The sequence below is a fragment of the Engraulis encrasicolus genome, chromosome 1, assembly GCF_034702125.1.
Source record: "Engraulis encrasicolus isolate BLACKSEA-1 chromosome 1, IST_EnEncr_1.0, whole genome shotgun sequence".
Lineage (NCBI taxonomy): Eukaryota > Metazoa > Chordata > Actinopteri > Clupeiformes > Engraulidae > Engraulis > Engraulis encrasicolus.
Window position 1 is genome coordinate 13,181,092 of NC_085857.1, and position 14,341 is coordinate 13,195,432.

The following is a 14,341-nucleotide window of genomic DNA, read 5'->3' on the forward strand; positions in this document are numbered from 1 at the left end:
CCAAGTCACTAATTCTTAGGGCTGTAACGATATCGGATCTAACCGAGAAATCGTGATACTCAGAGTCACAATACTGTATCGTGACGCTGGAAGGCAGTATCGTGATACTCCCTTTCAAAGTTCTGTTATTCTTCAGTCCAGAAAACAACCATATGCTTCAATGTGATAATGCTTCCAAGCTGCAAATGATGTACATTTCAGAAACTGTGGGGTTTATCGAACCGTGGATAAAAAAATCGTGATATGAACCGAATCGTGAGTTGAGTGTATCGTTACAGCCCTGCTAATTCTATATCCCCAATTTTGAGGCTGAAGCAGAAGCCTGGGTTTCTACATCTAGACACTTACCATTAGGCCTACAGATATCGAATTTCATGACGATAATAGCGAAAGTAAATCATGCAAAATGTTTCTGTGTATTTCAGCTAAATGAGGTGGCAAACCCGACAACGCCTTTTCAACTATTTAAACGTATCAGGGAATCATCAAAAAATGCTACTTCCAAAGATATGTAAGGGACTATTGATGGATTAATACAGGGTTTCCCAAACTGTGGTCCGTGCACCCCTGAGGGTGCGCAGCCTGCCATAAGGGGATGCGGGAGCTGAATTGAGCAATGGTGGATATGTGTTTTTATCCAGCATTAAGGAGCATTAAGTACTTTTCAATTGTATGGTGAATTGTATCCTGGAACGGTCCATCTGAAGTGCAGCTTCCGTAACTCCTAGACTTCATGTAACAATGCAACAATGCAACAGGAGGACAGCATGTTATGACAGCAGAAAAAATGTCAGGTGTATCCATAAAAAAACGGCTGTGCATAATGTGTGGTGATTAATAAATTGACATTCCTTAACCCCTGCAAGGACACTAAAGACTATTAGCCCCTCAAGGAGCACTGTGCCTTATACATTCAAGGGGACTGTCCATGAAGGCCAACAGAATTTCCCCCCCGGAGTACTCCCTGACGCACGTACAGGGGTGGATTGTTCCATGGATCGTGTGCTCTTGTGGTCAAATGGTTATAGACCAGAGGGTTGGGAGTTCGGATCCCACATATCCACCCCCTACCTGACTTCAGGGCTGAAGTGCCCTTTGAGCCAGGCACCTAACCCCACACTGCCAGGGACTGTAACCAATACCCTGTACTTAAAATGACTGTTAGCTGCTTTGGATAAAAAACGGCAGCTAAGTAAGTGTAATGTAATGAACCTTGCCATCTCTGTGTACACATGACCAAACAATTATAACTAGGGCTTCCACTGTGGTCTTCTTGGTTATGCTCAGGATACTTCTGTCTTCATTACCCGGTGAATATTCTTCTTTAATAATAATAATAAAAATTGTATTTGTATAGCACTGTATCATACCAGGGATGCAACTCGAAGTGCTTAACAAATGAGAAAAAAGAACATAATTATTAGAGGTGGATTTAAAAGGAGAGGAATAGAGGAGAGGCAGAGAGGAGAGACAGAGATAGCAGGAAGGCAGAGGAAGAAGAGATAGAAAGAGATCGTAGAGTCATGTTTATACCTGGTAATATGTAGTCAGATATGCTATTGGTCAGATATGCACACACGTCCTCATTTACTAATTCAGTATGAGCTCACCATTTATAAGTGTTTGGGGATGTATGCACAGAGCACACTCTAATGCATGTTACCATAGACCTATCCCAGATGTATAAATATGGGCATTTGATATAGGGCCAGTGTAAGTGGATTAAAAAATGTTGTGACTATGTATGTATGATAATCCATGTTGATGAATGTACAGGCTTTTTCTGAACGGGGAAATAGGGGCGCTCCACCCTCATACCTCCGCGGGTGCACCCTCATACTTCTTTTTTTTTTATATATATAAATTACTTTTTTGAGCGCCCCTGGTAAATTCCCCCCTTCACCCCCCGCAACCTGCCATGATGCTCCCTCATGCCAAAAATTCCTAGAAAAAGCCCTGATATATATGTACCATATACTGTTTGTATATTAAAGTGTAAATCATGCATGCATGCATGAACAAAAAAAAATGTCTTCAACATGAGTACTGTTGTGTAGTGTATTCGTGTATGGTACCTGCAGTGACCGATACAAAATGGTCATAATACCACAACCATGACAAACGGTGACTTTTCTATCAGTCATCGTAGAAGAAAGGGTGTCACCTGTGTCATATGCATGTCTTTACAGTCTCCTAATAGTGTCATGGCAGTCATAGATGAGTCATAATGACATTTTGTCCAGGTCATAAACATTTATGACTCTTGGCATTCGGTGCATAACTGTGCCATGACATTATTATGACACTGTAATGACATGCATATGACAACAAAAACTTGCCCTGTGCATCATCATAGTCTCATACTTAAGATTTTCTTATACTTAAAGTGATGCTGTCCCATTTTTGGAAATAAGCTCATATTACACATCCTCTTGTGATAAATAACTGACTTTTACCCTTCACCTGTACTTTCAATCGTTCTCTGAGTACGGCAGTGCAAATTTTACCTCCAAGCTAGCAATGAACATTGAGTCCTATGAGACCAGCTAGCGGCTAACTGGTCTGATAGTGCAAATGTTGCCTTTAAGCTAGAAGTTAACATTGAGTCCTGCCATACTCGGACAACGATTGAAAGTACAGGAGAAAGGTAAAACTCAATCATTTAACTCAAGGAGAGGTGTAATATGAGCTTATACTTAAGACATGTTAACGTTTTATCTTTTACCTGACAAGTGCCCAGTGACCCTCTGATGAAGACGGAAGTAATACCGTCGACACGTCAGGTAAAAGATAAAACGTTTACATGTCTTGTGTAAAAGAAAATCTTAAGAGCGATTTAAACAGTGAGACATAATGAACGTTATACACATATATATCATAGTCACCTGGTATACACAGGGCACGGGAACAAATCAGTGGCTCACACTACATACTTCATATACTCATGAACAATCATGCACAGAGTAGTAGGCCGAATGGTTTTGATATAAGATGTTTAATACAAATTAAATACAGAGAGGACCGGCTGTCTCCTACAGGTCCCAGAAAAAAGAACACACGCACACACACACACGCACACACACACATGTGGGAGTCCGCCTATGTTGCTAGGGCATTCTTACTCATCCACAGTCCCACAGTTATTCGATGTCTCTTGTTTCCTCGAATCCAGTCAGGAAGTATCAGTGATTCCATATTTTTTTTGTGAATCTCGTCCTGAGTCCAGTGGGTATGAGGCACTTCCGACACAAGGGGGGTTTTACTAAGAACGTGGTTAAGTGATAAACTAGACTTGGGCTGAATCTGAAATGGTGCACTTGTGCACTTTAGTGTTCATGTTTCAGTGCGTATGCCGTATTAGTTACGCACTGAAACACAGTGCCCGAGGTGCACAAGTGTGCCATTTGAGATCCAGCCTTAGTTAACCTACACTGTAGGTTCTACAGGAAGTGGCACGCCTGCTAATAGATATACCTGTAAGCATAATTTAGTTAAGAAAATGAGGACTCCAGGCTCTTCTATTAGATGATTTACCTCTACCACAAGGTTATCATAACCTGGTTTACTACTAAACCGGCTTCTTAGCATACCCCAGGGCAGGTTGACCCTTACTGCTTCAAGGCCAGCATGTGTCTATTATTGATTTATGTTGTTCTCATCACCATTGACGTTGATAAGATGACGTTCAGGATTCAGGTTTTTTTTGTCGTCATTTTTGTTGCTGATGGTTATCATAGTCTCTTGTTTGCTGCTTCGGTCACTGCAGTTTGTGTTTCAGTTGGTTATTTGTTTGTTTGTTTGTTGTTGTCCTTGTTGTCTGTCGTTCTTGTTGTCCATGTCCTTATGAGAGTTTGAGTCCCTGCACGTTGGCCCTGATGCCCAGCATCTGCTTCTCCTGAAGGGCCTTCTCCTGCTTGAAGGCCACCTTGTTGGCCTTCTTCTCCGTACGACGCTCCTGCAAGACACACAGACAGATAGAAAGATAGAGAAGGGTCAGTTTTGTTCACAGACAGACTACGAAATATACACACACACACATGGTTCAAGAATGACAATAAATTCTCTGACTAAGAGACTCCAATTTTAAATCGGAATGCCTTAGTGGATGCACAATACCTTGGACTAGAAAGCACTCAAACCCAAGAAACCAACAAACGATCTGGGTAAGAGCACGCCATACTCTATAAACTTTAAATATACACACAGGTTTTATTTTTTACCGTGGTTTCTCCCTACCCATGTTGAGTCTTTCCTTATTATGCGTGTTTGTACTGTCTAAGCGTTTTTGAGTGTCATGAAAAGCACTATATAAAACCTATAGATGTATTATTCCAAACGAGGTTCTGCATGCATGGGGTCAACATGTCAAAAGGTTTTGATTGCCGAGGTTTGTTTCATCTGACTGGGCCGTTCTCTACACACTATTTGGACAGAGCTCAAGGTACAGTAGGGTATCATTTATTGATCCCGAGGGAAATGAAGGTGTCAAGTAGCATATATATACATACATAAAAACAGAAGAAGACACGAGGACATTACACACAACATTGCACATATAATCGCGCGCGCACGCGCACGCACACGCGCACACACACACACTTTAAAAAACTGGAAGTGTCCAAAGTGTCAAGGTGCCAAAATCACTGTGCAAAGTCTAAGGAAGAGATCCAGTGTCAAGTATCAATTTAAGAGCCGGGAATCCGCAAGTTGTCCACTGTGTGCCCCCTCTCCCAATACTGAAGACATATGCCTGCCTGCCTGCCTGCCTGCCTGCCAGACAGACAGACACAGACACAGACAGACAGACCAGTTTTTCTGTTCCAATATTCCAAAGAATTGCTGACTCTGACACTGTTCTTGACTCATCAAAGACACTGTTCAGGGTTTTTTGCCAACTGCTTATTCAGAACTTGAGAACTTCTCTCACACAAAGACCATTTACTGGTATAATGTAATGGTGATGGTTTGAAGGCCAAAATGAGATTCCGACATGAGTGAACAGACAGTTTCATGACATTCTGAGAGAGAGAGAGCGAGAGAGCGCGAGAGGAGAGCGAGAGAGCGAGAGAGCGCGAGAGCGAGTGTGTGTGGTGTGTGGTGTGAGTGAGTGAGTGAGTGAGTGAGTGAGTGAGTGAGTGAGTGAGTGAGTGAGTGAGTGAGTGAGTGAGTGAGTGAGTGAGTGAGTGAGTGAGTGAGAGACTGACTGTTGGAGCCCCAAGCAAAATGTCTTTTGGGCATCTCAATGGAAGATTAACGCTCTTTGTTTGTCAGATTGTACACCTATGTAAACACTGCAGAACCCATTGAGGCACATGTGTTTGGCTTTGAGGTCATATTTTACAACCCATGTCATTAAAATTAACGGAAGAGCCCACACCTGAAAAAAGGTCAATGCTGTTTGCTATTAAGTTAACAGTACATGTTTTTTTTTTGTCTCATATCAGTTAGCACACAGAGAGTAATGCTGGATCTCAAATAGCACACTTGAGGACTTCCATCACTATGTTTCAGTGCGTAACTAATAAGCCATACGCCAGGGCTATTCAATTAGAATTTAATCTGGGCCACATTTCGAAACCAAGAACTGCAGTCGGGCCGCACATTTTCAGACATCACGACCACTGAAATGACACTTAAAATCAGTAGTCCACAAACAAATTTTAAACATGTTCCTCTAACCTAAAACTTAACCACATTGAATGTGAATGTATAAGACAAGCAGAAGATTCACAAGCAAATAATGTGTTGTATTGCAGTATCAAAACTGAAATGTATACTGCTTCATTTGGGGGCCATGCCTGGGCCGCATGTGAACTGCATCTGGGCCGCATGTGGCCCTCGGGCCTCCAATTGAATAGCCCTGCCATACGCACTGAAACATGGAACACTGAAGTGCAACATTTGAGATCCAACCTCAGTGTCTAACATAGTAAGCCATGTACTATGCCAATGTTACAGTTGAAACCTAATGGCAGAAAAAAAACTGTAAATACCCTGAAGGTGAAATGTTGGGTTCTATTTCGTTCCTTCTGACCGCCAGAGGCGGTGCTTTCAGCACTGAATATTCATCTCACGGATCAGCAGGTCGAGAATTAATATCAACAAAGTAACACGTGACCTGGGTGACGTCACCCGGTGACCCCCGTGTCAGGGGTTAAGACACCGGTGAACCCAGGAAGTGACGTCTTTCATCTTCTCGATTGCAGGTTTCGAGTTAATCGTTTGAGATTTTGGGATTGACCTGACGCTTTGTTCGTTTCGCACCCATAGGGTTGGGGCTGTGGGTTTTCCACCCCCCATGAAACGGCGTTGGTCGCTTTTTCCTTTGAGTATCTCTTTCACATTTACGATGTGTCCGACTCCGACTGAGTGTTATCCGCTCGGTGGAGGAGGGCTGGCTAGGCTACCTAGCCTGCCTAGCCCCTGGCTCGAGGCACTGTTCTCGCCGACTGGAGGCTAATAACTTGTCCTTTCCCGTGGAAGGTAGGCCGTTTTCTGATCATGTATTAACTGCTACCTACCGCGTTATCTTCAGTAGTGTTTCCCGCAACTGGATTTGACGAGCGGTCTCGTGGCGTGATACGCTTTCGAGTTGGGATTAGGTATTAACGCCTGCCTGCCTATGTTGGCCATCGTTTGGGTAAGTGGACTGTCATTTACTGTTTCGATTTATTTTCGCGGTGTTTCTCGCCGCGGAATGTTACTATTACTGGGCGATTGTTGTAACACTCGACGCGAGTATTTACGTTACGGCTTCATTGTTTGTACAGTGTAGCCTGTCTGTACGGTTGCTCCACGGGCCAGTGTGTTTCGCTGTGCCCTTGCACCGTTGGCGTCACGCTGCTCCAGAGATTCAATCTACAATACAATCTCTCTCTCTCTCTGGCTGCACTCTGCTCACCCCGGTTGTTATTCCTGCCGGGTTGTGTTCTTCACTGGTTTATTATTGTCTGTTTTCACCTGGGGTGTCTTCGCCCCAGAAGTGTATATTTGCCTTGCATTTCTATCACTGTGCTACTCCTGTCTGCCCATGATATTGGCTGTGCTTATGGTATGTCCTCTATTGTGAGTCACTGGGTGTACAGCGCCTACCGACTACATTGCAATGTAATGTACTTTACTTTACTTTATTTCTTCAGGACATTGCACATGAATGAACGTATACATACATGTACATATATGTAAATATGGCAGATTGTAGCCCGAGGGCTAATTTCCATCTGGTGTCCAAAATAGGCCGAATCCAAAATGTTAATGTCCATTGTTATTTGCTTGTCAGCTTGGTGTTGCCGCCTGGCTGCTGGCTCCTGTTGGCTACACTTGGGGCGTCCTCGCCCCTTGTGTTTTATATTCGCAGTATTTGCTGGACATTGTAGTGTCATCTCCTACCTGCTGCCAACTTTTTACCTACTATTGGATGCCCTCGCCCTGTGGGTATGTGTTGTTTGTTGTTCCCTTCTGTGTGTTGCAGTGTTCGCTTCCCGACACGGGACCCTCGTCTTGCCTGATTACTGGGTTTCTTCTTGGCTGCCATTGGATGTCCCAGCCCCTTCTGTGTGGTATTCACCAGTTGGCCTGGAGCTCTTGCATCGGCTACCACTGGGGTGTCTTCGCCCTGCTGTGTGTATTGCCTTGTTTACCTGTCGGCCCTGACTGTCCGACTGCTGGCTTCCCTCTCGGCTACCACTGGGGTGTCCTCGCCCTGTGTGCCTGCCTGCCTGACTGATGCATTGTCGTCTAGGCCTCTCCTGCCTGGAGCTGAGATGCCTGCGGCTGAGGTTGACAGATGTGGCCTGTGCTGCTTGCTCAGGTCTGCGTGCGAGAGCACTTACGGCCGGGCTGACGCGATTTGGCCCTCGGCCTACAGTTCCGCTGGCCACTGATAGAGTTGTCGGCCCTGTTTTGCCGGCCTGCAGCCTCTGACACACGGTGACCGTGTTTTCAAATGTGCCCTGCCTGCCAGCGACCTGGACGGTCGCACGCCGCCGCCAAGGCTGTCACCCTCCGCCACCACGGCTGTCGCCCTCCGCCGCCACAGCTGTCGCCCACCGCCGTCACGACTGTCGGCCACCGCCACCACAGCTGTCGCCTGCCGCCGATGCCCGCACCATGCCCTCTGTTCAGGTGACACCGTCACAGCCCAGTTGCATTGCTTGTTGCATTGCATTGGCACTGGGCCCTTTCTGGGTGGGTTGGCCATGGGTGTTTTTCGCCCGATGGCTACATGTGAGTGCCGTACCTGCTACTGCTACAGAGTGGGTTTCTGTCCACAGGTGGCCTCCACCCTGTGGCATGCTTGTTGGTGCCATGGCTACTACAGCTACCACGGCGTGCCGCTGGGCCATACGCACCCTGCCATTCCGGTTTACATGGCTTGCTCGGTTGCTTCGCATGCTTGCATACTTGCTCTCTTGCATGGCTGCATGACTTGCATGAGACCGCATGTGTGCTCCCCGCTCCTCTGCTGGTCTCTACCATTCAGCGTCCTGCGACTGTCTGTCGCTCTCCTGGATACCGCCTGCTGTCGGCTGTTTCATCCATTGGCTTCTTGTGGACGCCCGGAGCACCTCAACCGCCATGACTACTACAGTTGCGCGTGTTGCTCCGCTTCATGCCCCTCTGTGTAGCTTGCTTTTCCCTACCTCACGACTGGTTCTAGTCGTTCTCCTGGGTTTGGCTGACCGTGGGTGTCTCCACCAGTCAGCTCCTTGCATGCACCGTTGGCGTTTCCGCCTGTACGACTGCTGCTGCTCTGGGTGAGTGGTTTCACACCATACCCTGTTTTATGCTCTTTGGCACTCCTGCGGGACTCTGTTGGCCTTGGCCGACTTCACCGTGGAACGTTGTGATTACAGTTGGTGCCTTCGCCTCTTCTGCTGTGGCTTCGGTATGCAAGATATGCTCTGCGTCCTGTTGTCCGCTTTTGCCCACTGTCGTACGTCTGGCATGTCGTCGTCCTCCTGACCTGGTTGAGCCTGGGACTCTTTTGCCCCTTGGCTCGCGGAGTGTGCCGTTGGGCTTAAGCCTGTGTATGTCGGCATTGCTGCCCTGGGTACAGGACCCAGGTGCTTCCTTCATTGTCCTCGACTGTGGCGCGTAGGTCGACTGCTGCACGTCGTCCCCCCGAGCTCTTGGGCTATGCGTGGACTTGCCATGGGCTACTTAAGAGTGCCATTGGTGCCGGCACCACTGCAGCTGCGGCTGCTACTGGTATGTTGGAGCGTTACCGCTCCTTCTCCCATTGTTCTTCATGTTTCCCCACTTCATGTGTGGTATATCCGGGGGTCAGGATGCCACTCTGACTGCTACTACTGTACGGGAGTGACCCCACTCCGGGCTCTCCCTTCGAGTTTTCGGTGGCTTACGACTGTTCGCTCTGTTGGCCTCGCTATGGATGGTCTCACATGAGTGCTCTGGGCACCGGTGGGCGTACACGCCCCTACGACTGTGGATTCTGCATCTGGCTGGTTCAGCTTCATGCTCTGCTGTCTGCTGCAGGAGCATCGCAGTTGGCTTGTCATGGGCATCTGCGCCCTGTGTCGCGCACCTTTCCCGCTGGGCCCAGCTTGTTGACGCTTGGACTGTTTACGCGTCTCTGCTGCAGTGGCTGTACCTACTACTGGTTACCCTGCCTGTCCCGCCTGTCTATACCCATGGCCCCTATGTGGCCTTTACTGGTGTTTGGCTGACCGCGACGCTGTGCGCGATGGGTCGACGATCAGGCATTGGCCGGGCTGCGGGAGGCCTCCATCTATGGCCCTGCCGGGTATTGAACCACTTCTGACCGCCCTCCTTGCCTTGCCGGTCAGGGCGTTGATCTGGCGGGGTGCACTGCCCTGGCCACTTAGACACGTCGCAGATGAGCTCGTCTGCGAGGTCTATGATGCAGCGCTGCGTACGACGTGCATTGGGTTCTTGATGTCCCATGTCTTGTTGGCCTTCTCTCGGCCCCCATGGACCGTTTTGGGACGCCCCCTGTGAGTTCTCTCTGACTCCTGGTTACTGGCATTCGCCTGTCTGGCCTGAGTGCCGGGGCAGAGTCACACAAACCTTGGCCGTGGTACGGTGATTGGTTTGGCTTGCGCGACACCCTTGTCGGGGCCTTGCTGGAAGCAGTCTGCTCTCTTCCGGCGGCCCCTATATGTCCCTTTTGGTCCGTCCGCTTTGGGCAAGCCACGACGCGGCTTTTGTGTCGCACCGGCCGTGCAGCCGATGCTGCATGTGGTTTTGTTTCGCTCACGCTGTTGTTCTCGACCTGGTGCGCTTTGTCCTGTTCTCGACATGCAGACCCCCGGCCTGGTGTCTCTAGGCGTCGATTTCTGCTTATGACCAGCGTACTTGCGGGCATTGGAAGTGGAGGCTCTCCTTCCTTGCTCTCCGCCCCTTCCAGGTGTTGGGCATGCCGACCTCGGCATCCCACGTTGTCCCTCTTGGCCTCCGCTTGCTGAGGCCTCTTTGGGTTGGATATGCCGTTATGGCCCCTGCCAGGTCCTACTGTCGCTGACTGCTCTACATTGCGTCTGGCTACCATGTCCGCCTTCGACCCTGGAGGTGGAACTCGCGTCTGTTCCGCTCTGCCCTTGCGCCGTGGAGTCATGCCCACTGCTGCTGCCCTTGCGCGGTGCGGTCGTGCCCACTGCTGCTGCCCTTGCACGGTGCGGTCGTGCCCACTGCTGCTGCCCTGGACGGTTGGTCTGCGGTGGCAGTCCAACACTGCCTGCGACCTGTGGGCCCCCTGATGATGGCCGTGCCTTGGATGAATGTAGGGACTGGCCATCCTGATTGCCCTCAGACGCTCTCTGGCCTGTCTTGCGGTCTTGTGTGGAGCGGGCGGCTCATCTATCATGTGCGCCGCCTTGAGTCCTTGCCCTCTCTGGGCCTGTTACAGCGGCTGCTTTCAGAGGCCGACACTTGTCTGATGGGCATGGGAGCAACTTCCTTATGGGCGTCCAGTGCCCTGTTGTTGACCTTTTCCGTGGTTCGCCTCTTCCATTGTGGCTCCTCCCGTTTGTGGCACCGGGTGGTATGGTACCGCTACGGGGTGGCACAGGTGTCCCCGTCAACTGCTATGCTAACTACTTACTTGCTGCCCCTGTGGTTCTCACTCAGGGAGCTCGTGGATCCTTTGGGCCAGGTTACACTGGCTTCCATGTGGCCGTTGGTACGTGCAAGGACGTGTACGGCACGGCCTCCTCGGCATCAGGCTGCACCATTGCCTGGTTTTCTTAATGTTGCCCCACATGTTACTGTGGTGCTGGCGGTGGCTTCAGGCCGTCTCAGTAGTACTGACGACGGGTAGGCACTCCTCATGACTTTGTTGGTATTGGTCATCCAGTGCTGAAAGCACCGCCTCTGGCGGTCAGAAATAACGAAATAGAACGAAGGTTATGTATATAACCACGGTTCTATGAGTTCCGGATGACCGCCAGAGCTTGGCAGTCACTCGGAGTGTGTTCGAGAAGATTTGCCAAGACGTCACTTCCTGGGTTCACCGGTGTCTTAACCCCTGACACGGGGGTCACCGGGGGACGTCACCCAGGTCACGTGTTACTTTGTTGATATTAATTCTCGACCTGCTGATCCGTGAGATGAATATTCAGTGCTGAAAGCACCGCCTCTGGCGGTCATCCGGAACTCATAGAACCGTGGTTATATACATAACCTTCGTTTCATTTCTCCTACAACGGAAAGCTATTGGGAGGTTTGCTTTTTTTTTACCCCAATGCCCTAACGTGCCCTGATGTTAACTAAAACAAACAAACACACATACAAACACACACAAACACACGCGCACACACACTCACTCACTCTTTAGTGAACTCTTGGCTTGAGGCCTGGCTCGACTACTACTTCCCAGAACGGCGCCCCTCAAAACACCTGCTGGGTTGTCACACACACACGCACACACGCACGCACACACGCACACACACTCTTTAGTGAGAGTGATGTGCCAACTCTTGGCTTGAGGCCTGGCTTGACTACTACTTCCCAGAACGCCGCCCCCTCAAAACACCTGCAGCGACGTGTGTACGACACACACAAAAGGGCAAATGACTACGGAAGATGCCTGTGTGTGTGTGTGTGTGTGTGTGTGTGTGCGTGTGTGAGGGTGAGTGAGAGAGTGTGTGTGTGTGTGTGTGTGTGTGTGAGAAGGGTGTGTGTGTGTGTGTGTGTGTGTGTGTGTGTGTGTGTGTGAGAAGGGTGTGTGTGTGTGTGTGTGTGTGTGTGTGTGAAGGGGGGGGGGGGGGTGCCTGTATGGGTGTGTGCGTGTGTGAGGGTGTGTGTGAGGTTGGGTGAGTGAGTGTGTGTGTGTGTGTGTGTGTGTGTGTGTGTGTGTGTGTGTGTGTGTGTGTGAGAAGGGTGTGTGTGTGTGTGTGTGTGTGTGTGAAGGGGGGGGGTGCCTTTATGGGTGTGTGTGTGTGTGAGGGTGTGTGTGAGGTTGGGTGAGTGAGTGTGTGTGTGTGTGTGTGTGTGTGTGTGTGTGTGTGTGTGTGTGTGTGTGTGTGCGTGTGTGTGTGTGTGTTTGTGTCTAAGGAGGCTCAGTAGCTAGTGTTCAGTTATCATTTAGGCAGGGAGAGACAAGGCAAGTTCAAAGGACTGGCAAACCTGCCAGCTTTCCACGGCCCAGTTGCCTTTGTGTGTGTGTGTGTGTGTGTGTGTGTGTGTGTGTGTGTGTGTGTGTGTGTGTGTGTGTGTGTGTGAGTGTAGGAGGGCACAATAATGACTGGTAAAGAGGTACTCAGGGCATCAGGGTTCTTCTGGGGATCTCTGCTATTAAGCCTGCCTTTAATGCCCAAAAGAATAGGACAGGAGGAGCATTCACTCAAACAAATAATGTTTTAGAGTGCTGACCAAACTAAACAGAAAAACGGCAAAAAGAAAAAGAAAAGAGAGAGAGAACCCTACCACCAAACCATCAGTGCAATCATCAACCTAAGTATTGATAAACACCGCAGTTTTACAGGGCTCAGTTGCCTGTGGGTGTGTCAGTGTGTGTGTGTATCTGTGTTTGAGTGTGTGTGACTCTGTGTGTGTGTGTGTGTGTGTGTGTGTGTGTGTGTGTGTGTGTGTGTGTGTGTGTGTGTGTGATGTGTGTGTGTGTATCTGTGTTTGAGTGTGTGAGTGTGAGTGTGTGTGTGGCCTTGGTAATACCTGTAGTCGTTAAATCATTATTAGGTGTATGATGACTCTTTTCAGGGTCTCAGCCAAGTAGTGTCTGGGCAGACTGTCTTTCAGCAGTGGCAAAGCCATAAATTAACTACGCACTGCTGTTTAAGTGACATCCGCCTAGTTTTTAGGAACCCATGACGGGACATGATGCAACACACACACACACACACACACACACACACACACACACACGCACACGCACACGCACACGCACACGCACACGCACACACACACACACACACACGCACACACACACACACACACACACTTAAGTGGGTGGAGTTCCCGATTTTTCGGTTGATCAGAAACGATATTTACATTGTTCTTGGCCTGACTAGAAGTAACACAGAAGGTGTTGCGTCACTAGGAGGGTGTGGCCTGAGAAGTTTTTATGGCAAATAGCGCATGGAAGGAAGGGAGAGAGAGTCAGCTTCCTGTCAAATCAGATACAATTTCCTGAGATTACATTTCTAGGTACGGTCAGCGACTATATTGTACTTCCTTCCTCTTAGATTAATATAAAATAAGACTCAGTTCTGGGAAAACTGGGTTGTTATCCCATTAACCAATCGGATATGACCTCTGTGATGACATGACTTCTCCAAATTCTCTCTCTCTCTCTCTCTCTCTCTCTACCTTCCTTCCTCCCTCCATACGCAAGTACTTTCCACATTGTTGTACAAATATTATACTCCTGGGACCTCACGTAGTAAGGCATGCATTTCCTACTTAATCATTGTGAATGTGAAAATCTGAACAAGATACAAATGCACAAAAAAAACCTCAGATGCATTAATCTATGCATAGACAGGTTTTCACAAATATTTTCATGCTATGTCCCATTTCAAAATCAGTGTACATAGACTTTAAAAAAAAAAAAAATTGTAACATTTTTGTACATCTGAGGTTTGCGTGAGAAGTTGTACACCTAGTTTTTTTTTAATCCAAGCTTTCTACATGAGGTCCCTGCTCTTTGCAAAATTTAAAAAAAACATTTTTGTACATCTTAAGTTTGCATGAGAAGTTGTATACCTAGCTTTTTATCATTAGCAAGCTGTCTACAACAGATCCTTGCTCTTTGCAAACTGTGTTGTTTCTTATTACACATTCGGATACGACCTTTGATATAACATATTCTGACGTCTGGTCAGATCTAGACAGAACCCACTCA

At 48.4% G+C, this 14,341-nt stretch overlaps 1 protein-coding gene across 1 annotated transcript in view; it reads right to left on the reverse strand.

Moving 5' to 3' along the window:
- Nucleotides 1-2,976: 2,976 nt before the first annotated feature.
- The window catches only part of ltv1 (LTV1 ribosome biogenesis factor), a 33,853-nt gene continuing 22,488 nt past the window's right edge, over nucleotides 2,977-14,341 (reverse strand). The window contains exon 11 of the mRNA XM_063198331.1: nucleotides 2,977-3,955. Within this exon, the coding sequence (XP_063054401.1) occupies nucleotides 3,842-3,955 (114 nt within the window). The 3' untranslated portion in view covers nucleotides 2,977-3,841. The remainder of the gene's footprint in view (nucleotides 3,956-14,341) is intronic.